The sequence below is a fragment of the Carlito syrichta genome, unplaced genomic scaffold (assembly GCF_000164805.1).
Source record: "Carlito syrichta isolate Samal-C Ts95f unplaced genomic scaffold, Tarsius_syrichta-2.0.1 Scaffold307249, whole genome shotgun sequence".
In the NCBI taxonomy this organism is placed as follows: domain Eukaryota; kingdom Metazoa; phylum Chordata; class Mammalia; order Primates; family Tarsiidae; genus Carlito; species Carlito syrichta.
In genome coordinates this window covers 370,635-395,576 of record NW_007251345.1, presented here as the reverse complement: position 1 = coordinate 395,576, position 24,942 = coordinate 370,635, and the positions used below count along the sequence as shown (strand labels likewise).

The window sequence follows — 24,942 nt, the reverse complement described above, 5'->3', positions numbered from 1 at the left end:
AAAAAAAAAAAAAAAAAGTTGTCAAGATGATTCTAAAATGTATATGAAATTGAAAAGGACAGCCGGGCTCGGTGGCTCAGCCTGTAATTTTACTAGAATGTGTCTTGGTATTGGTTGTTTTAGGCCAATGTTCATTATTTGGTATGTTCTTCCGATACATAATTTTCTTAATTTCAGAAAAGTTTTTGAATGATAATTTTTAATGTTTCTTTTGCCTTGGCTTTATGTAATCCTATTTTCTTTGCCTTTCTTCAATGTCATTTTAATTTTTTAAAAAAAGTCTTTAAATCTTCATTTAAAAAATTTTCTTTTGGTACCCATTTCTTTTAAAGCATTATTATATTTACCTGCTCTTATAGTCCTAGTCTACAATTCTGAAATACTCTTATCTCTATTTGCTGAGTCCTATAATTTCTTAGTTCTTCTAATTCTGATTTATATTGTTATTCTATGTCTCATTTTTTTTTTTTTTTTTTTTTTTGAGTTGGAGTCTCACTCTGTCGCCCAGACTGGGGTGCAGTGGCACGCTCCCAGCCACTGCAGCCTCAACCTGCTGGGCTCCAGCAATCCTTCTGCCTCAGCCTTCCATGTAGCTGGAATGACAGGCACACGCCCAGATAATTTTTTTGATTTATTGTAGAGACGAGGTCTTGCTAAGTTGCCTAGGTGGGTCTCGAACTCACGGATTCAGGCAGTCTACTTGCCTCGACCTCCCAAAGTGCTGGGATTACAGACTGAGCCACCGATCCCGGCCGATATAATTTCTTAAAGAATTTTGGCTTGTTTGTAATAGTACATTGCAGTTTGGTGTTTTTTGTGGGCATGTTTCTGGATGTTATCCAGCTCTTTTTTTCTATATACACTTTATATGGGATTCAACCTCGATCCTATTTTGTTCATTTTTATGTAAAATTCACTTTCCTGAGCTTTTGGAACAAAGCAGGATTCTAGAGAGCTCTGTTAATATCTCAGAGCTAACTCTTGCTATTTGTGCATTGTGTTAAATATATTATCTATATGACAGCTTGCTTTCTGGGGTTTCCTGACTCTACTTCCCTACCCTACTTTGATCTAAACAGCCTCTTTTGTCTATTGCCCTATCTCGTTAAATTTTGATTCCATTTTCAGCAACTCTTCTTCAGTTTGAGATCTTGGTCCAGGAACTCTGACATGTTGCTTTTGAGAATTCCTAGAGCTAAGCTGTTTCAGCCACTTCAGACCTGATGGTTATATTGAGAGTCTCCCGTTCTCAGGTCCTCAGATGCTGCTGCATTGCTTCTTTCTTGTTTCTCACAGAAACCATGTAGATCTTGGAGCTGTCAGTGCTTTGTTTCCACCTGCTTGTATTTTGGGGGTTTGTCACCTAGTTTGGGCATCAATGTCATTATGTTGTTTTAATGTGGGAATTAAAAAATTATGCTGTCACTAACACCACCTTTCCAGAATATTTTCCAAATATTTAATTTTAATACAGGAAGTATAACATAGATTATGTGTGTGACCTCTGTCTGTTGTTAAGTTCATGCTTTTCCTGACACTTCAGTTCAGAATGCACGTCACATTTGATTGCTTTGCGCTGGGTTGATTAATCTGCTGTTTAGAACCAGGCCTCCCCAAGTGGAACTATGCTTCACCAAAGCTTTTAACATTTTTTGTATCTGACAAACTTGCTTACTTCAACTCAACAAGTACTTAAGAGTTACGTCATTCTCAACTTTATGCTGCCCAATTGTGTAGCAATAAATCTTAGCAATCTCAGTTGACTGGCAAGATCACAACACTAGCATTTGACTTGGAAGACATGTTAAAGAACTACATTTTGAGTTCACCTACTCATTATTGGTAGATGTCAGAATTGAAGATATATCAGTCATCACATTACCAATCTCAAGACTGCAAATGTTACAGCAGAGATTATATCTGATTTGCTCACCATTGTATCTCCTGAGTTAACACAATGCTTGATACATACTTAAATATTTAAAACAACTTCATTGAATTTATTCAGTGAGTAAATGGAAGATCTTCCTAGGCCACTGTTTAAATTTTCTTCCCAATCTCTTACTCAGTGGGAGGTGTTTCAATATTACTCATTATGTAAAATAGCAATCTCATATCGTGTGATGTTGGTTTTGTGGAACTTAATGTCAACTGAATACGTTACAGCATTGGCAAGAGTAATACGATGGACAAGGAGGTTGTTATTGTTACTGACAATGCTCAGGCAATCAATTTGGCTAATGTTAACAGGTCAGGAGACGGGGCATGGCAAGGGACAGCATTTGTAAGATGCAGACAGATGTTAGAAATGTTACATCAGATCTGATTGCCTAGCATAAGGGTTGAATTTCAGGAAACGTTACAGTCAGAATTATGTCATCCAAGGATAACACAATTCCCCCTTATGACAGGTTTAGTTTCCTTCTCAACACAGTGATTTGGCTTTCCTGGAGACCTGATTCCTATTTAAGGCCATACTCTCCAAGAAAACTGGACACTCTAGACACAAGGACCTCACTAACTCCTAGTACAGCTTCTGTGAGTAGCCACTCAACTGCCTAAGGCAAGTCTAAGGGCAGACAGCAATTGCTGAGATGGTGGGCTGAGGGAAAGGGAAGGAAGAAAAGACACAGAAATGTTTGTTTCACCGTACTTAATGAGAAGATGGGAGGAAAGTTTAGTGAGTAGATTTTACTAGAGGGCAAAGCTTCTATGCCCTATGATTTGCTTAAATCTGAGCTGAAGCATTCTGTCAATGGGTTGGATTAGTTAGGGTAATTAAACGATTGCTCCCTACGTTAAGATGTGTATTAACAGAAGACCTTGACAACAGGGTTAAAAAAAATCAATAGCAGCTTCTTAAACTAGAGCATTATATATGTCAACTATGCATATGAGCACCAGTTCTCAAAGAGTTTGTTCTGACACACTTAAAACAAATTGAGTAATTATAAAAACAAAAAATGCTGATTTCCACTATTCTGTGGGATCTACATACCAAGTCACCTTCCATACTTTGGCAAAGCATCTGGTGGAATGATGTGCAGACCTACTGAGACGCTTCAAGACTACCAGCAGTTTTCTTGTACCCATGTTTAGATTTCAGCCCCATTTAAAGAAACATTTTGTTATGTAGGTTCTTTGAGATCTTCACTACTTCATACATGGCTAAAAATCAGAAGTTAATACAGGGTGAGTAGCTGGGATCCCAAGGAATAGCTCCAATTAGAATAATTTCTTTCGCTAATTGCTTAGAAAGTTTTTAAAATAAAACAGAAAATCTTTCCCACCAATGTAAAAATATCTAAAGTTTAAATGTAAGAACATTGCTACAAATTGCTGGTTTAATTATTCATAGCACAGCATTCCTAAATTTCCCAAAAGGAGCGTCAATCGAGGCTTCTTTTAAGCCATGGTTTCAAACTGGTGTTCCCTAAATTACAAGCATTTTGACGGAGTTATATTGGAAGTTAAATCACATTTACCTCCTTCTTGCCCCAATATGAGAGATAAAATGGGACAGTCAAGTTTGACAAACCTATAACAAAAATGCACTTTTCTCCTTAATTTCAAACTTTCCTAGTGTCAGGTACTTGACACAAGCATGAGGGAGAATTGTGAAATACTACTATAGCAAGTTCCTTACACACAAATGAATTCCATGCCAAGAGTGTATTTGTAAGTCCAACAAAGTTAACCCAGGTACCCAACTAACACAACTGGCTATATAGTATTGTACTGTAGTAGGTTTATAATACTTTTCACACAAATAATACATTTTAAAAATCAAAAAATAAATAATACATTTTTAATCTTAGAATACAGTACCTTGAAACTCGTGAACTTGAGTGATTAGGCATGCGAACACACACTCGCATCTATTAACGTTTGCAACTTCTGCCAAGGGGGGGTTGATATAAAACATCAATAAGGGTACTTGACCCCAAACCAGGCAAATTGAGGATCAAAAGAAGGCCCAAACTTCACCTGCACGACGATCACTTATTTACCTAATTCTGAATTGGGCCTCACATCTTTAAAATAAAATTAAAAAATAAAGTTCACAACTTGAAGGTTTATATGCAGGAGATTGACCGTATATTCTTTAGATTATGTATTTTTAAAAGAGTTTTGCAAAAAGCTGGGCTCGGTGGCTCAGCCTGCAATCCCGCACCTTTGGGAGGCAGAGGTGAGTGAATTGCCTGAGCCCGCGGGTTCGAGACCCGCCTGGACAGTGAGACCTCATCTCTACAATAAATAAAAAAATCAGCCGGGCGTGGTAGCGCACGCCTGTAATTCCGGCTACTCGGAAGGCTGAGGCGGAAGGATCGCCGGAGCCCAGCAGGTCGAGGCTGCGGTGGCCGGAAGCGGCCACTGCACTCCAGTCTGGGCGACAGAGTGAGACGCCAACTCAAAAAAAAAAAAAAAAAGTTTTGCAAAATGTGCATCTTGCTATTGCTTTTTCCTCACATCTGACCTTCAGAATAGCATGGTCCAATAGAATTTCATGAAGATGGAAATGTTCTGTATCTGCATTGTTCAATATGGTGGCCATTAACATTGTCATTACTGACCATTTGAAATGTGACTAAGTAACTGAATTTTAAAGTGCTATTTAATCTTAAATTACATTTAACAATTTTTGGCATATACCCAGAAGTGGTACTGCTGCATCATATTGTAATTCTATTTTTGATTTTTTTGAGAAACTGTCATATTTTCATAATGGCTGTACCACTTTACATTCCCATCAATAGTCAAGGGTTTCAATTTCTCCACATCCTTGCCAACACTTTTGTTTTGGTGCTAGCAGCCATCTTAATGGGCGTGAGGAGATATCTCATAGTTTTGATAAGCATTTCTCTAAAAATTTGTGATATTGAGCATCTTTCCATATGCTTACTGGGCCTTTGTGTATCTTCTTTGGAGAAATGTCCATTCATTTGCCCAGGTTTTTGTTTTTAGTTCTTTCTATATTCTGGGTATCAATTCCTTATCATATAGGATCTACACATATTTTCTATTTGGTGGGTTTCCTTTTTTTCTGTTGATAATGCCTTTTGATGCACAATTTTTAAAATTTTTCATGAAGTTCCATTTATCCATGTTCTCTTGTTGCCTTACGTTTATAGTATTATAGCCACAAAAAAAAATCACTATCAAATCCAATGGGTCTCTCAAGTATCTGTACACCCATACTCAAAGCAGAAGTATTCACAATAGCTAAAACGTGGAAGCAACCCATAGTCCACTGACAGATGAATGGATAAGCAGAATGAGGTATATACATACAATGGAATATTATTCAGCTTTAAAAAGGAAATTCTGCAATATGCTACTACATAAACTTTGAGCACAATATGCTAAGTTAAATAAGTCAGTTACAAATAGAAAAATACTGCATGCTTTTTGTTGTTGTTGTTGGAGTCTCACTCTGTTGCCCAGGCTGGAGTGCAGTGGCATGCTCCCAGACACCGCAGCCTTGATCTGCTGGGCGCTGGTGATCCTTCCACCTTAGCCTTCCAAGTAGCCGGACTACAGATGCGCACTACTACACCCAGCTAATTTTTTTTATTTGTTTAGAGACGAGGTCTCACCATGTTACCCAAGCTGGTCTCGAACCCGCGGGCTCTGGCAATCCTCTCGCCTCGGCCTCCCAAAGTGCTAGGATTATAGGCTTGAGCCACCGCGCCTGGCCACATGATTTCACTCACATGAGATAGAGTAGTTTAAATCATAGAGAACAACAACAAAAAAAGTAGAATGGTGGTTCCTAGAGGCTGAGGAAATGGATTGTTTAGTGGGTATAGTTTCAGTTTTGCAAGATGAAAAGAGTTCCGGAGATGGTTGGTGATGATGGCTGCACAACATGAACATATTCAATACAACTGTACACTTAAAATGATTTAGTAAATTTTGTTATATGTTACAAAAAAAATTTAACTTGCTACATGTGGCTGGTTGCTACAGTAATTGGATAGCATCATTCTAGAACATAGGTGAAAGCAGATATCCATATTAAAAAGAGATGCAAGTACACAAAGCCCTGTCCAGAAGTCTTAGTAGGTAGAAATAGAACTACTGAAGTCTCAATTATTTGCCAGGGGAGGGAAAGGGACGCTGATTTACTTTCTATACAACTAGAACTAGGAAAAAACAGTAGAAAGCAGTACCTACCCCTGCCACCTCTATAAGGAAGGAAAACAGAAGTTTCAATATACCACATAAATAAAAACTAAGTTAGCTTGAAAATAAATGACAGTAGCACACAGTTACTTCCTTCTTAAATGATATTACTGGACATGGCAAAACATGCTTCAATTAAGTTGATTACAAAGTTTAAATAGAAATAACTAATCAAAATATTACTTCCTTTCAACCTTAGGCCTACCATTCTGTGTCCTAAGCATAGGTGACTTTAGACATTCACAATCACTCTGGGCCTCAGTTACTTCACCCATAAAATACTCAACTGTGAACGTGAGTGTCCCTCTGGATCCTTTTCTGTTTTCTCAATGAGACTGAGTTTTCCTTAAGCAGCTGAGGGTCCCATTTTGCTTGCCTACATACAGTTACGTGCTGCATAATGATGTTTAGGTCAACATAAGACCTTATTATGCAATGGAGGTCTCATTAAGGTTTATTTCTTAATTTTTAAAAACTTTTCCATAACTGATAAGATTATAGCACCGTATTTTTACTGCACCTTTTCTATGTTTAGATACATAAGTGCCATTTATCCTAACTGCCTACAGTGTTCAATAGTACAGTAATATGCTTTACAGGTTTGTAGCTTAGGAACATAGGCCACACCATATAGCATAGGTGTGTACAAGGCTATATCGTCTAGGTTTGTGTATGCATAATCTATGTTTGTTCTTACTGACACATTTCTCAGAACATAACCCCATCGTTAAGCAACACATGACTTTATATATCTCAAAATTGCCCAGGAAGAAAATGAGGCCTTGAACGCCATGTTGAATCTTCACTGGTCCCTCTACCATGATTTTACAGTGGCTTTGATTTCTACCTCTGCAAAGGCCGTTCATAATGGTCCCTACAGCATTCTCATTCTGACGTCACTATGGATTTCATCATTGTAAGATTTATGACAATACTGTAAATTTCAAAGCTACTTGCAAGTATGAGCCACAACTGTCATAACTACCTGAGAGATTAGGCTACCAGAATCAATAATTTAAAATCTTTGCCAATGACTGCATTTCTGAAAACATCAAAAGGGAGGAAGTAAAAATAAAGGGAGGGGAGGGTTGATGAAGAAAAATAAGAAAAAGAAACCAGACTTTTGTAAATACGTATTGTAGTGGTTCGTTAAACAGTTACCTTGTTCTACAAGTGCTCTGTTTATGAGAGCACTGTGAAAGTGCTTTTTTCTTTCCTTTTTCCCCCCTGTGGGAGAAGGGAAGCAATGAAGGAAATGAAAGAGTTCATTTAAGTGCCATATTCACATAAGGCTAATTTGTAAAAGCTCAATCCAGCTGAATATACTTACAGCCACCACTGGTCCACAAAACTTCAGTTGAGCAGACTAATTGAGATTCTTCAGGAGAACCCCCTTGTCTTTAGTGTTACAGAATGTCTCATTAGGCATTCTGTACCTCCCCCTTCTCTAGAATACTAAGTCTGACTCTGCTTGGCCTGACTATACAGCTGGTGAATTTCCAATAGATCCTAATACAACATTACTGTAAGACTGTAGATTTTGTATTGCACCCGTTTGCTTTTTTGTTTTGCTTTTTGTCTCAAACTAAAGTTATGATTAATAGGACTATACTAGTTGTATTGGAATACTGTTTCTTAAAAATTAAAACAAAAAACTATGCCTCACCTCTAAGATTATAACATGCAGGCTAAATCCCTATTAAACACCTTCCCTAGTCTTATACTGGAGAAGTACTTTCTATAAAAGAGGATCATTAGAGCTGATGGCTGGAGTTCAGAGAGAATAGTAAACTCTATAAAATCTTACTTTCTACCCATGCTTAATTCTCCATAAAGATGCAATATTTGAACATTTGACTTTTATTAGACCAGTGAGAATGTGATACCCATTTGACTATTTTTATTTCTTTTTTAATAGAACGACATGCTATGGACTCCTCTGTGTATTTTTAAAATATGCCTAAAAAATGTTTAAGGAACTAGTGTCATGGGAAACTACATGTTTACTTTAAGTATTTAATTAGAAGCCTCTCCCATGAGCTGGGAATAAAATCTCTTGGCACAATTATGGAATAACTATTTTCCCCTCACTGCAATCTTAATATACACTACTGTGAGCTTGCAAAGCAGCATGAGATGAAACTAAAAATAGTATAAAGGTCTTCATTTATCTGTCATTACTGATGAGTTTTCACTTACATGCAAGCAATGATATGTACAGACACATATTTACATACATATGTGTGTATATGTTATAAACACGCAGTTTGACTAAATTATTTCATTTGTGCTTTTCACATAAGCAAAACAAATTATAGATTTGTCTCTAACTAAAATGTAACATCATTTTCTCAGAAACATGTCATAACTTACTTTCTCAGAGTAAAAGGTAAAGTTTCTTAATGCTATAAAATTTAAAAGTGTTTTTCTTTGAATTGGAATGTAAAAGTGTATTTGAATACATCTTTTGTTTCAATTTTCGGCTACCTTTTTAAATAACATTCTTTAGGAAGACCTATTAGTAAATAAAATTCCGCTGACAATTTATTTCAGCTTTTAATATATTTTCTACTATAAAACCAAGGTGTCAAGACAAGAAAATATTACCAGGTTTGTTATTTCAAAAACAAGTGAGAATTTTTAATTCACAAAGGATGAAAACACAAGACATTAATCTCACTGTACATATAATATTACAATGAACTGATTAGTTACAGACTACAAAACATTTAAGACTTCACATACATACATATGTACTGCAAAACAAGAAACACAGGACTATTTTAATCTTTGATATGTTCATGACCACCCAGAGAAAGAACATCACTGATTTGAATCTAATTGTTTTCCTCGTATACAATCACTATATAAGCCATATTGTGTTATTAAGGATATCTTTAGGCAAATATAAACAATCTGATTTGGGGCTTTTTCTCCCCACCCAAAACAATCTGCTTTCACTATTAAGTAGTTTGGCTTGTTATCAATTCAACAAGATCACAACAGCAAACACAATATTTTTACCACAAAATTCAGGTGAGAGGTTTGTAGACTGATCATACAAAAAAAGCATTTGTTCCCAAGGAAGGCAATTTGTAAATTATAAATGCAATTCTAAGAAAAATAATCTTGGTCACAAATCATTCACTTTCAAATACTGATGAAGAAACAAAGTGGTGGAGGGTGGAGAGTTGTTGGCGTGGAAGGGAGGAGAAAAGGTGTGAAATGAAGAAAATATATTTGTCACAGGAAACATTGGATTCAGTTGATTTTTTTAAAATGAGGTATAAGAGTAAATCAAAAACAAAAAAATTAAAAACCAAATGCACATTTCCAACGAAAAAATCTCTAAACCTCTTATAGTTTTCTTTATTAGATTAGACATTTCATATACAGCAGTTAATCTAGAAAAATACATTTTAAAAATCTTCAGCAGACCATGCTCCCTGTAACAAAACTTTCCAAACCCTGTTTTATTATACAAATCAATCTACATTAGTATGTAAAAAGAAATTCCCAAATTTAGCAATGTCATTTTCCAACATCCATCTAATTTACATATGGGTTTTCACTATCCATACTGGAGAGTTAGAATTCTGTAATAAATTTTTTCTAATGTTTCTGTACATATTAAATAATCTCAAAGGTTCCTCTTGTAGTGCATTTGCCATTTAACAAGTCTATTCAGTATTTTTCCAGTACCATTCACATTACAGTGATTTGCCTGTAAATGTAATTAATATCTAAAAGTGCACACAGCTAATTTTCTCAAATAACGGCCTATTTCTGGAGGAAACCTAATATTCACAGGAAAGATTACCAATATCATGATTAGAAATGTAGGGTTAGAATGTACTCTGAGAATATACAACACAATTATATACATAAGCTAAAGGACATTAAAGTCTTTAGCCTATATTTACATCAAATAATATCCGTTTCCACAGGGTCATACCAAGAACTTAGTATGGCACTAAATATAATTAGGATTGTTAGCTACAATTCAGTATAGCAAGATAGCCCCCAAAATACCCTGAACTGACTTATGCTAACTAAAACTCCAGTATATCACAGTGTTTTAAGTAATATTAGTGTGCTGCCCAAACAAGCAACTAAGATAACCTGTAAGGATGCTGTGCAACACAGTAAAAGACAGCAAGCCTTCACCAAAGGATTATCTCTGGGTTAAAATGAATTTTAGCACTTAGACAGCCACTGCATGCAGAAACCCTGAAAAAGAAATACACAGGTTTCAAAATGAATATAATACTTCATTTTTGTTTAAAATGCCCAAGAGCATTTTCAAAATAACTGACAGTAAGCACTGTTCTATCAAGTGCTGAACCTACAGATTTTAAGAAGAAATTCTACATTATCCAGTTGGGGGGGGGAATGTAGTTTTCTTACCAAATTATCCAGTGTATATGACTGGTTAGAACTGCAAATTTTGATTTTTACTGAAATTCAGAGTATAAAATGCAAAAATTCAGGATAAAATGAATTTCAAAATTACACAGTTATATCAACTTGCAACAAAGCAGCAAATATGAGGGCCTAACACCCATCTTGACTCTCCCCTTCCCTTCTGATCCCTCAAAAAAGTGCAAAATCAAAGAGTCACTGCTTGGTCCAAAAAGTAAAATACATCGTGTATAAGATTTGAAAAGTGATGAAATCCAGCTTCCATTCCACAGGTTGTTTTCAAGAAGAATCAACGCCCAAAGATAGAACTTAGTTCCAGAAGAATTAATTCAACAATCTGATTTTGGTACACAGTATGAACTGCTATATTACCAGTCTCTTTTTCTGGTTTTAATAGAGTGGGACCAAAAACAATCGCTATACTCTGATAGGTCATGCGGTTTTTTTCTCCATTTTCTATAACTCTAAAAGAGGGGAAAAAAGAGAAAATAAAAAAATATGAAAAATTCCTCAAATTGTATTATAAACCTAATAGTTTACATTTGGAAAAGAGAAATAATATTCATTTTCCTAAGGTGATAAACTATTTAACCAAGTAGAATTCAGTCTCAATGACACATGAAGTTTTCTTTTGGATAAACACAGCTAAAAGGTATTACTCTAACAAATGTTAAATGTGTGACATTTTAGCTAAGGACATAGATTTAAATATGAGTTACAACTCAGATAACAATGATTATGCCAATAGGTGGATAAGGGAAAATTTTCATTAGGGCATAGAAATTAAACTTTTTCTTTTACCATGTTTATTTTAGACTCGGGGGTACATATGCATGTCTGTTATAAACTTTCAATTTTACTCAGTTAAAAAAAAAATCTTGGCAACCTCTTCAGGTTCCCTTCCAATGTGGACTGTGGGAGCTTTTCTGTCCTTTCTATAAATCCTGCTTCCTCAAAAAAAAACTTCTCTAACTGGAATCATTTATTTTAGTATTCTAGTGTACTTCTGATCAGATAAAAAAATATTAAAGTAGCTATGTAGCAAACTAGAGCCACAAAGGCTTTATTTGGGGATAATTTAACATACTTCATTTAATAACCAATCTCATCTTCATATTAATTAACTTTAGCAACAATTTTTAACACCTACTATGTGTTAAAATCATGAAATAAATGCTTCACGTGTAATGCCTGGTTTAATGTATTCTTCATATTAAACCGTTTTACCTATGATGAACTGACACTAAAAAGAATTGAGAATCTTTTTCAAGTTACAAAGATAGCAAGTAGCATCAGTGGAATCCGAATCTCAGTGATCCTGACCCCATGGGCTTCCCATTGTACTACATACCACATCTTGTACCTGGGCAATTCCCTTACCTTTTGAGATGTCTAAAAAGAATTTGCATTGTGTCTTGATTTGGCTTTGGCAACTGTCTGATTAGGTCCTTAACTGCAGCAACTCGCTGTCTTGGTTCTTGTTCTGAAAAATGATAATAATCAGATATGTTGCAACAAATTCTTATGAAACTGAAAGCAATGACACAGCTTAGAAGTTGATATTTGGCAATACACAGTGACATCTGGTGGTCATATTTAAAATTTCCGGAGTAAAACAATCCATTGAAAAGGCTTGTTTAAAATAAGAAAGATCAAACAGAATGTGATGGCTTAATCTGTGTAAAGGATTTTCAATATCTAGAAAAAAGGTGAGTGGAATTACATACTTACTAATTGCATTAACAAAATCATTGAAGTGATTAAATGTAAAAAGAGGTTCTGGTAATTCTCGAAAAAACATTTTGAGTGCTCCAGTGATAACATGAATATCTTCCCATTTACTATCATTCAAGTCCAATTTCTCATCTGAAAAATAGTAGGAATATTTTTTAAAATTATTTTAAGCCAATCCTAGAAGTTTTGAGTTATGAGTCTGAAAATAACAATAGGGAATATAAACCTTACCATGATTGACTGCAAATCTCAGCTTCTGGATCACTGCAAGGTTGCCACTCACTCTGTATATCCCATCAACATCCAAACCTAAGGCACAATAACATTACTTTTATGTTTAAATTACTTGTTTGCCTCTTCTAAAGATGCTTGTGTGTCTCAGAATTCTTATTCATTAACGTTAGCCTAAAATCAAATGGGCAAATGTTCTTTTCCTCTAAATCGCTTTTTAGACGTTTGGCGAAAGAGAGAGAGCGAGCTGAAGACTGAATCTGAATTCTGCTTAATAAACAGCAGTAATTATATTCTGTTTTCTTGTTGAATGTGGATCAGCTCAAGGAAAAAATCTCATCAAACCTGAAATACTAGCAATTGAAGATAAATTCCTGCAAACACCTGGGGATAGTTCAAAAAGTAAAGGAAGCCAGTAGGTAAAATCTGTCCATTCATTTTTTGCACATCATTTTATAACACAAATACACATAACTTTAAAACTTTCATGAAAGTATTTGCCATATTAAGTGCTTGTAATAAATAAATATAAGCTAACAACTAAACTAATGGTTCTACAGAAACAATAGATATTTTGATATAATTTACTATTTTCTTTAATATGTAGAACAGAATCATTTGAAATTCATACAATTAAGACTAAAAATGGCAGGTATTCATCAAACAATAATGGTGTGCATATTATCTAATGTGTTGTTCACTTAATTCCAAATAAAGGCAAGTAGTGTGGTATCTCTATTGTCATGTTGACAAGAGGAGTCAATGAGACAAGAGATCTGTAACTAGAAGAGATTACAAATTAAATTACATGTTTTAATTGTACAAAATGTTCTTGATGCTATACAGATATAAGTTAATATAATTACCATCAAAATATTAACTTACATAAGACTAGTACAAGTGTCTACAGTACATTAAAATTAACCAAAATAGAAATTAATGTATCTTATTTTACAGAAAATGACATTAAAAGGATTTATCTATTTAGACATTTATAGTTAATATAACAGTTTAGAATGTCATCTTATTTTCAGTGTAACAGAAGAAACTCTCTCTTAGTAAGTAAACACAATCTCAGAACTGCTATACTGTCAAATCATTTCTTAATAAACTCGGTTTCACACAGATACCTGTAAAGGTCTTAATGTCAAACAAGTGTAAAACATGTAAGTTTTTTGCAAACAAAATAATTTTCTTAACATTTTAGGGCTGTAAAGAACTTTTGGTTGCATCACTCGAAACCACAAATTCTAGAGATTTTGATGGCAAAAACAATGGGTTGCTTCACTTCATGTAAAAAAAAAATCAAAATTATCTTACCATGTTCTTCAACGTGTTCAATACATAACTTCACAAACTTTGGCACTGTGCCATTCTCTCTCTGACACAGATTAGCAAGATTGGATCCAAATACTTGATCTGAAAAAGATTTTTTAAAAAAATGAACCATCTTGTTAAAATTTAGTTCACAAAGTGGCTAAACTATTCAGAATACAACAGAAAACAGTCAGTGTTGTATCTAGACATTGTTTACCATGACCTACGCCTAATGTGATATGCACCCTGCCTACTTCTTCAATGTCACTTCAAACAATTCTTCTTTACTAAACTCCATGTACACCCAATTCAATCTTGCCTGATAACCTTTGTACTTTCAATTCCTTTTGCAGAGAGCAATTTTCCTCCATTTGGTTCCTTCTCATTACTCTTAGTCTCAGCTAAAATGTGACATCCTTTTATAACCCTTCTGACCATCCTTATCTAAGATCATTCAATTGTAGTTATTTTCTATTTTATTATTATGTTACAGTCACAGTATTTGTCATTATTTCAAATTATCCTGTCAGTTTCCCACTTGAGTATAAGTTTCATGAGAACAGGTAGGGACCATGTAGCTCCTGAACACCAACAGGTACTCAAAGCACCTAGGGTAATGACTAGCACTTAGGAAATACTCGAATATTTTAAAAACTATTAAAACAAGTATAAGCCGGGCTCGGTGGCTCAGCCTGTAATCCCGTGCCTTTGGGAGGCTGAGGTGAGTGGATTGCCTGAGCCCGTGGGTTCGAGACCCGCCTGGGCAGTGAGACCTCATCTCTACGATAAAATCAAAAAAATTAGCTGGGCGTGGTAGCGCACGCCTGTAATTCCGGCTACTCGGAAGGCTGAGGCGGAAGGATCGCCGGAGCCCAGCAGGTCGAGGCTGTGGTGGCTGGGAGCGGCCACTGCACTCCAGTCTGGGCGACAGAGTGAGACTCCCACTCAAAAAAAAAAAAAAAAAAAGAGAAGTATAATGAATGCTTGTCATTTGATTTCACAAAACAGATTTCAAAAACTCTTCTATTAGTCTTTCAACTCAACAGTTCTGAAATTCTACATTAGGGCTAAACATTCAGGAAAACAAACAAAATACCTAAAGTGATAAGGAGGCCACAAAGTGAGAACTGTTTCTATTTCTCAATGGAAAAGGCCTGATGAACAAACTAGCAGCAGTTTCTATTCACTTTCTTGCCAGGATTTTTTTTAAAGGCTCTAAACTTATCATGCAAATTCATACACTTTATTCAGAAATACCTCTGTATCCATAACTCTTTTTCTTTTGAGTTGGAGTCTCACTCTGTTGCCCAGGTTGGAGTGCAGTGGCACACTCACGGCCACCACAGACTTGACCTGCTGGGGCTTAGGTGATCCTTCCACCTCAGCCTTCCAAGTAGCTGGAACTACAGGCACGTACCACCTTGACCAGCTAATTTTTAAATTTATTGTAGAGATGAGATCTCACCAAGTTGCCCACGCTAGTCTTGATCCTGTGGGCTCAGGAAATTCTCTCACCTCGGCCTCCCAAAGTGCTGGGATTACAGGCATGAGCCACCACACCTGGTCTATCCATAACTCTTAAAGTTGCTAATTTAAATTATTTAATTAGCTAAACTCTTCCTGGAAGTTTTAGATACCTTTTTAATGAAACCCATTTGTGTATTTTAACTTAGATGCTTTGCAAACAGATGTTCTGGTGATGTTAGAAACTTCATAATCAGAGACATATACTACATATAACATAGATTATATTGCCTTTACGATTATCTTTACTTATAAATAAATATCATTGTTCTGAATCATATATTAGAACATTTTATCTCTGGAATTAAACATGCTCATAAGAACTAAAAGTACACATAGTATCTGTGATTTTAAAGACAACTTTCCTATTAAAAAAGTATCTTTTTAGTATATTATGGTGTTTATAAATGAAGTATACTTTTTTCCCCCCTCACAGACAGGGTGTCACTCTGTCACCCAGGCTGGAGTGCAGTGGTGAGATTACAGCTCACTGAAGCCTTAAACTTCTGGACTCTAGGGATACTCCTGTCTCATCCTCCCAAGTAGCTAGGACTACAGGTGTGTGCAAACTGTGCTTGGCTAATTTTTTCATTTTTTTGCAAAGATGGAGTCTCTCTATGTTGCTCAGACTGATCTTGAACTACAGGCCTCAAGTGATCCCCCTCCCCTGGCCTACCAAAGTGCTAAGATTACAGGTGTGGCCTACCATACCCTGCCCAAATGTATAAATTACTAGAAAAAATACTTTATACTAATTTTAAAATTGCCTTGAATGAAAACAATCAATAATAAAATTATTTGTTCCTTCTTCTACTTTTCTGCTTTGTTACTGGTAGTTTATTCAAAATTTCTAATTTCTTCTGATCTTTTCATCTCAGAATTAAACACTTCACTGTTGTGATCTCTAAGACTCTACCACCCATCACATCAATGTAGATCTTCTGATACAAAATTTCTAAAAATTTAGTTTATGTCTGTCCAATGCTTAAACTTTACATGTGCATTAAAAAATCAATTTTAATTACTTAAAGTCTTTTAATTACTATACTCGAAAACCTTATAAACAAAGCATGAGAAAATTTTTACTGTTTAAAAATTTTCTAGTTTTTAATTTGAAATCTCTTCTTTCTGACTTGGTCAACGTTTATTATTATAAATATTACTTCTCCTACCAACCTTTAATGTAACCTTTTTCACGAACAGCTTGCAAAGTGGGACGTCGTGTAAGAAACTTCTTTAAGTTTTTCTTCGTTTTTTTCTGTTCTGAAGAATCTATGCTAGATACTTTCATGGCTTAAAACAAACAGACAGATATTAAGCATTTTGTAAAATAAAAACTTTTTTGGTAAGTTTTTCCACCGAGTATGCAAAACATATTAAACTCATATGTCAAAATCACAGCACAAATTTAGTTATTCTAACTTTAATATGGTTTAAGAATAACATGTAAAGAATCAATCTAACACAGACCCAATTTCAAAGTTATTAGCCAAACAAAACATATCATTTTTATCACTAAAAACTGACCACAAATGTGCCTTCTTCGGTATATATGTCTAAGACATCCCTAAGTTATTCTAACATATTTATTATTTTGTAAACTACTTATCTTTAATGACTCTCCATCAAGTTTATATGATAAAATGCCCACCAAAAAATATAAATCCACAAAATAAAAAAAATAAAAAAAATAAATCCACATCCTTACTGAACTAGGAGTCTGGAGATATATAGATACAGATATAAATACAGAGACATAATCATCATAACTATTTATACTTTAACTAAGTCTCATCATAATTATTTGTAGTCTGAGCTAAAAATGGGACCACCTAGAAAACTTTCTACATTGCCTTTAGTCCCGATTTATTTTTTGGCTACAATAACAAAAATTCAAAAGGTAAATTTCTTGAAAATCACTCTATTTGGGAAAAGTTGGGAGCACAAAGAATTGTTAATAAAGAACAAAAATTAAAATTTTAAGTGCTGACATTGCTACACGGTGACAATGTATGTAATAGGCCTAAACCGTCATCAGAATGTAGAACAAAAGTAGAGCTGATTTTTTATTCACTTAAATTTGAGGGCCAACATGTGGATTTGTTAAAATAGAAGGAACAAAGTGCAGCAATAGCCAACAGCCAACGACGTAATTCACACAAGACCAGTATCAGAAAATACTTTTCTTCAAACGTCTGGCTTCAGCTCTGCTCCTTTCCATATATAAGATCTGGCAACGTGAATGCATGCATCTGTGCACATGCATAGACATATCCTAGACCACAGAAGGCTGTCTGGTGTCCAGAAGGGAACTATGGCAAACATCTCATGACTTTTGACTTTGTAAAGTATAAGATTCTTAAGCTTTCTAGAAGTCTCAACAAAAGTACACTATATTTTTTCCCCTTAAGCATCACAGTATCTTAAAATTAGTATGATGCTGTAGGGATGCATACTGTGAGGTTGAAAAAATGACAATAATGAGTTAACAAGAAGAAAGTACTGATGCACTGAGATTGCAATTACTTAGTTATAACTTTTTTTGTAACATAGCAGATTCCACTCAGCTTTTCTCTATTTATTTAATTTAGAAAGCAAAAAGAACAAGATCACTCAAATCATTAGTAAAATAGAAAGAGTAACTTACAACGAAGTTTTTTAGGATCCTTCTGGTCTTTTTCTTTATCATGCTTTTCTATTCCTGGTGAATCTGGTATCTCTTCTTCAATCGTTTCATCAGTTTCTAGTGCCTATTTGTTAGATATTTCCCAAACACAGGTTACTACTTCTTTTTTTTAAGCAGGATTTACCGAGAGGACAGAAAAGCTCCCACAGTGGAAGGGGACCCGAAGAGGTTGCCCAGATTACTTCTAATATTACTTTAGTTGGCAGCAAAGCAAAATTTCCACAATGATCAGTAATTGAGTTTTCCAAATGATTTTAGGAAGCCAATTAGTATGTAGTATGTATAATTTAGACATTTGATAAATCTTTCAAAATATCTTTTCCCCTAGATAGCATTCATTTTTATTTCCAAAAAAGAAATTATTGTTGACGAGACAGAAGATAATGGCTTTACACTGATGAAGCTATCTTGCCTCATTTTAATCAACTGCATATTAGTGACACCAACAGAAGTCCAACCTACAGTCTATGGTGAGAAAACATGATACAGCTACATTCTGTGCCAACAGTATAAGATTTCTACTCATGGAATTGGTGTGACAGTATAGCATTATACTGTAACAACAGTACAAGGGCTTAATACTCGACTCATGGATGTTAGGAACTAAAAGAAATCCCAGAGCTGTCTATGGCCAAGGTCAGCTTTACAGATTAAAAAGCTGGACTGAGTTCTCAAAGCTAAAAACTTTGTTTTTCTTTTCACATTAAGGTCTTTACTTCACCTGGAATTTATTTTTGTATATGGGCTAAGGAAGGGTTCCCATTTTATGCTGGATTTCCAGTTGCACAAGCACCATTGACTGAAAAGCTCATTCTTCCTCTACAATGCTATAAAGTGTCCACAGGGTGTGGGTCTGTTTCTACGCTCTTTATTCTGTTCCACAGGTCTGTGTGTCTATCCCTGTATAGATACCACACTGTGTTAATATAGCTTTATAAAATCTCGACATATGGTAGAGCAAGACCCTTTACTTTTTCTTCAAGAGTCTTGTATAACCGTATTCCTTTTCCTTTCAACATAAATTTAGAATAAGCTTGTCAAGTTCCACCAGAAAATCTACTTAGATTTTAAATGAGAATCAAAAATCTCAAATCTATACATTTAAAAATTGTTTGAAAAAAATTGTATCTTTACAGTATTCAATCTTTTAGGTCATAAATACGATATACTTCTCTAATTAGGTTTTCTTCAATGTCTCTTATTAAAACTTGTAATTTTCCCACAGAGGTCTTACATCTCTTGCTACATATAATCCTCTGAATCTTTTGACACTTTTTATGTTTAAGAGACAGAATCTTGCTGTCATCCAGGTTGGAGTGCAGCAGCATGATCATAGCTCACTGTAACCTCAAATTCCTGAACTCAAGCAATCCTCCCACCATAGCCTCCTGAGTAGCTGGTACTATAGGCACCATGCCTGGCTAAGAGACTTTGGAAACAGTATATTTTTTAAAATTTCATAGTCAGTAATAAGATCCTCTCTCTTCACTTGGCTTATTCCGATTCTGGAGGCTTCAATCTAAAACCAAGCCAAAACAAAACAAAAACCCTCTTTCTCTGCAAGGCCTTCCCTAACCACTACACTAGTGCTTTTATAATTTGTTGTACACCCCTACCATCATAACACTCATCACATTTCATTACATTAACTGGTCAGTTATCTGTCTTGAATAATCTCTTTAACTGTAACCTCCACATAGAAAGGTGCAGTATCTGACTGCATGCTGCTATATCCCCAAGGCAAAAGGCACTCATGTATTTGTTAAGAAAATGCATGCATACTAGCTTTCAGAAGATAGTGAACAGATTACTGTAACTAGAGTTGAAAGTCCATTCTGGGTGAAGAGAAGGTACATTTGAAGATAGGGTAGGCTTAGGTTGTTGAATTTTAATGAGTCACAGAATGTTTCTAAGCAGTAGAGGATTATAAATTTGACATTAGGACGTTTCATATGGCAGTGGCATTAAGAATGCATCCGTGGGAGATGAGATGTATAACTGTTTAGGCGGTTACTCGCATTTTGGTATAAAGACATTATAAAAGTCTGTCTCTGGTTTTAGGAAAAAATGGAGAAGAAACAAGATTCAGAAATATCATACAATATTACAAACTGCGAAGGGAGAATTTATACACAGCTTCATAATTAATTTGCTAGAAGAGGTAAAGTTACCTTTTACCTCCCTTTAGTATTATCTTTCATTTCTGTCACTAATATGATCCTCAAATGAAGAGCCATGTCCCCATATGGTGAGAGAGAAGACACAGTAAAAAAAGCACAGGCCCCAGCTGTTCACTACTGCTGTTACTAACATAACTGCAGAATATAATTCAAGATTCTTTTTGGTTGCTGTTATAGAAATGAGAAGAAATTTGTCATGAAAATGAGGGTACAGAACACCTTTGAGGGAGAAGAGGCAGAAAAACTAGAGAAGTATCACTAGGAAAGAAAAGGTTTATGAAGAGACTACAGCTTCATTCATTTCACAATTTTGCATAGGACCTCTTCCACCAAATAGAACTATTTCTAACTCATCCAGTCACTGAATAAATCTATGCACTAGGCACTATTTGCCGCTTCTTTTTGAGCTATTTCTTTTCAAAAATGCCTAATGTGAACATTACTTCAAATCCATTGGTAGTAACATTAATTAGAATGATTTAAAATCATTCATCAGCCCCTGGGGATTGCTAAATTAACCACTATCTTTTTTCACATATAAATTAGAAACTGGATATGCAATAAGTAATTACAACACCAAAAAGAAAACAGTTCTTAAGTAAAAAATTTACTTAAGTCAAACACATACCTGATTATTGATAGTACTACTAAGAACTTTAAACCAGTCATTAATAACAGTGTCATTATCGGACTGAATTAGCAGTTCTGTTCCTTGACGAGTTTTCAGCTTTAAAGAGGGGAGAAAAAAAGAGTATGGTTTGTGCTTTCAACAAAATAAATGAATACATTTAATTCAAAGTTTATAAAACCATCAGTAGAGTAGGCATCACATATAATAGTGTTAAACTCTACACAACTACAAAGTATCTTTTATTTTAGTATATAATATCAGCAGTTATTTTATAAAACAAAGTTGTTTCTAATAATAAATTATCAATAAAAATCTAACAACTTGGGATACCAAATTTTATCACACAAATGCCACAAAACTTGCCGAAACCAGCATAGTTTATCACTTAAAAATCAGTTTAAGTATCAAGGCTGCACATTTTAAATTAGAATTGAAACAAAATTCATTTGTAAAGAAACAAAATCTATAATAACTTTATACAGTCATAGAAATACTTTTCCGTCTCTCTGGTTAAAAATAAACATAGGAAAAATAATATATAAAAGGTTAGACTCTCAATGTTTTATACTCAGTAAGTAAATATAATGACTCAATACAAAGAGAGGATATAGACAAATGTCACATTTCTTTTGGGCAGAAATATCACGAAATTAAATCATGAAATAAAGAAAAAAATATTATGTATTATTCTTTTTTGAGTTGTGGTCTCAATCTGTTGCCCAGACTGGCAATCTCAATCTCCTTGGCTCAAAAGATCTTCTCGTCTCAGTCTCACCACATATCTGGTACTACAGGTACACACCATCTTGCTTGGCTAATTTTTTTAACTTTTTATAGAAATGAGGTATCGCTATGTTGCCTAGGTTGGTCTCTAACTCTTGGGCTCAAGCAATCTTCTCACCTCAGCCTCTCAAAGTGCTGGGATTAAAGATGTGAACCACTGTACCTGGTCAGATTATATATTATTCCATACAAAATTAACAACTAATTTATGTACAATGTCTTTGGTTCAAAATTTCTTACAATAGATTGAGGAAGAATTTTGAGGCAGTTGTGGAAACCATCTCTCACATTTTCTGATTAATAACTGATTTTTTCCCTAGAAGATCATAAGGCGATGGTTTCCCAAACAACATTCTAAAAGACATACTCCTCAAAAATAGTTCCCTAAACAATATTTTTAAGAGCTATTCCTTGGCCAGGCTCGGTGGCTCAGCCTGTAATCCCACGCTTTGGGAGGTCAAGGTGAGTGAATTGCCTGAGCCTGCTGGTTCGAGACCCGCCTGGGCAACTTGGCGAGACCTCGTCTCTACAATAAATCAAAAAAATTAGCTGGGCGCATGCCTGTCGTTCCGGCTACATGGAAGGCTGAGGTGGAAGGATCGCTGGAGCCCAGCAGGTTGAGGTTGCAGTGGCTGGGAGCGTGCCACTGCACTCCAGTCTGGGCGACAGAGTGAGACTCCAACTCAAAAAAAAAAAAAAAAAAAGAGCTATTCCTCAAAAAAGAAATTACAAACAATTATGTGACATTAAATCGAAAAAGACTGGATTAAAGATAGTCTAACAAGATTCTCTCCTTCAGGACTCCTCAGGTTTTTGAAGTTTTAGAGTGTCCCATGACTTTCCAAGATAGGAACAAAATATACACTGCTTTCCAGATTTATTTGACCACAGCACCCTTTCTTTTCTGGAATCAACTACTGAAAATACAAGATGAAATCAGGAAATGGTGACTTCCTTTCATGCATCTTTTTAGAGAGTTGCTCAAGCTGGTCAATCAATACTGAATGTTCACTGCACATAAGATATTCTGCTCTGTTAGAGGTTCTTATTTAAGGGAAAAACACAGTCTTTCTACTTAAAGGAAAACAAAAATCATAGTAATCACCTATTGGGGAATAATTTACAAATGATGGTAACCCAAGTACACTAAAATATTATTGTTGTAAAATTATAAATAAAGTGACATCATTGCTACAGTAATGTTTGTCATGGGTCGTGGAAGAAGGGTAACATTTGGCAGGCAGAGACTGGCACAGGTTGGTGCTCAACAAACAATAAAGAGTAAAAATCAGACAGGAAGAAAACCTGGGTTCTGCTTGGAAAATAGCAATTCAACCAATCTGCCTAGATAATAAGACAAAAAAAGGCCCGAGTCATCAGGCTAAAAAGGAAGGCTAGGATCTAGAAGACTGTTTGCAAACATATTCTTGCCAAAAATTCCTTGGATCTCTGAATATACAACCTTCTGCAGTGGGACGTTGTTGGTCTTTCATCAGTAAATGGATTCTATTTCCCCACAACCATGAATACTTAGCTAACCTGAACTGTTTTAACCAGCAGAATACTCTGGAAGTAAAGTATGACTTCCAAAGTCCACCCTGAGAAGCCCTGCAGCTCCCATTTTCATTCTCCTGAAACACTCCTGGTGTAGCCTCCTTGGGAATGAGAGATCTTGTGGAGAAGGAGGTCTAGTCAACAGGTGGCACCGATAGCAGACCATTCAGCTCCAATCAAGTCACTAAATGACTGAAGGCTCATGAATGGTCCCAAGTAAGATCAGAAGAAGAATCACCAAGCTCAGCCCAGGCAAAACCGAACAAACAAAATGGCTCTTTAGTTAAACCACTAAGTTTTGATGTGGTTCGTTATGAAGCAATAATTAACAAATACAGAATAACATATTATTGTGGAGGGTTTTCAAGGATAAAATGGAAAGGTTTTAATGGTTTTAAAAGACTTTATTTTTTAGACCAGCTTCCAGCAAAATTAAGAGGAAGGTAATAGATACTCCATACAACCCGTCTCAACCCATGCACAGCCTCCCGTATTTTCAACATCCCATTTATTTATTTTTAATATTAGATTTGATAAGTAAAGGGAACAACATCCTTTTTATTGTTGCTGGAAAAAAGCAGGGTTTGTGAAACAAAGATGTGTAATACATAGTCTGAGTTCCAATAATTTGTGTAAATTAAGCTGGTTTTTATACCAGCTTTTCTTTTTAAATTATGATACAATCTTCCTTAAACAACAACCCTGCCTTAACTAGTTATAATAAAAGACTAACTCAAAAACCAATTACTACAGTTAAGAATGTGAGTTATACTTAGAAAAACATTATTACCTCAAATACATTCTTTTTACTGGATTTATCCTTTGATGCCATTTCAATCGTCGCCCCCTTGAGGTCCACTGTGAACTCCGGCTTGGACTGATTACTCCCAAACTTCAATTTGGAAAAAGGAAAAATTATTTATGTGAAATTCATGTACATGTGTATTCAAAAAAATTAAGACCAATTTTATATTAATAACAATAAATAAAATAGGAGATTATCTCTAATTCTTTTTGTCTATTAGAAATGAACAATTTCTACTCTAAAATTGAAAAATGTCTACAAGATATAAATTTACAGTTCATAGAAAAGGTAATAAAATGGCTCAACTTTCATCATAATAAAAAAAAAATATATAAAAGCCACACTGAAGTATTTTTTTACTTCATTAGAGTGGGGAAAAAAAAAAACCAAAGCTATGGCCCTCATATGCAAGTGGGATATAAACTGAAACAACTCCAAGAGAGGGAAAATTGGTAATACCATATCTGCAAACTTACAAACACATGTACACTTTGGCTTAAGCAGCTCTATTTCTTGGAATTTATCCAAGATTATATAAAATGGTATGTACAAGAAGCAAGGCAATATTTTTACACATATATAAAAAATATCAGGTAGTACCTATGCATTTTCCACCTAACAAACATTCTTCAAAAGTTATTTCCTTGACTAGTTACATGGGCAACAACTAACAATAACTTGTGAAAACAGAAAAAGAGAAAACTCTAATTCCATGTTCTTTTATTCAGCCTTTGTTAGAAATTATAACTAGAGTCAGCTGCTATCAAGCCTCAGCAATTTAGTGAGAAGCAGTGAAAAAAATGGGAAGATGGTTGACATGAGTGCATGCAAAAGAAAAAGTACTCAGTAAGCTATTTTATTTTGTTAACTAAGATACAGAAAAGATTAG

At 35.0% G+C, this 24,942-nt stretch overlaps 1 protein-coding gene across 5 annotated transcripts in view; it reads right to left on the bottom strand.

The window, feature by feature from the left end:
* Window positions 1-8,797: 8,797 nt before the first annotated feature.
* ARHGAP12 (Rho GTPase activating protein 12) overlaps window positions 8,798-24,942 on the bottom strand; it is a 108,436-nt gene continuing 92,291 nt past the window's right edge. For all 5 annotated transcript variants that reach the window (XM_021715650.1, XM_008064257.1, XM_021715651.1 and 2 more), the window contains 9 exons: window positions 24,039-24,140; window positions 20,909-21,007; window positions 18,062-18,164; window positions 16,591-16,707; window positions 13,894-13,992; window positions 12,574-12,651; window positions 12,340-12,474; window positions 11,989-12,091; window positions 8,798-11,072 (listed from right to left, as the gene is read on the bottom strand). In XM_021715650.1, the coding sequence (XP_021571325.1) occupies window positions 10,898-11,072; window positions 11,989-12,091; window positions 12,340-12,474; window positions 12,574-12,651; window positions 13,894-13,992; window positions 16,591-16,707; window positions 18,062-18,164; window positions 20,909-21,007; window positions 24,039-24,140 (1,011 nt within the window). In that variant the 3' untranslated portion in view covers window positions 8,798-10,897. The remainder of the gene's footprint in view (window positions 11,073-11,988; window positions 12,092-12,339; window positions 12,475-12,573; window positions 12,652-13,893; window positions 13,993-16,590; window positions 16,708-18,061; window positions 18,165-20,908; window positions 21,008-24,038; window positions 24,141-24,942) is intronic.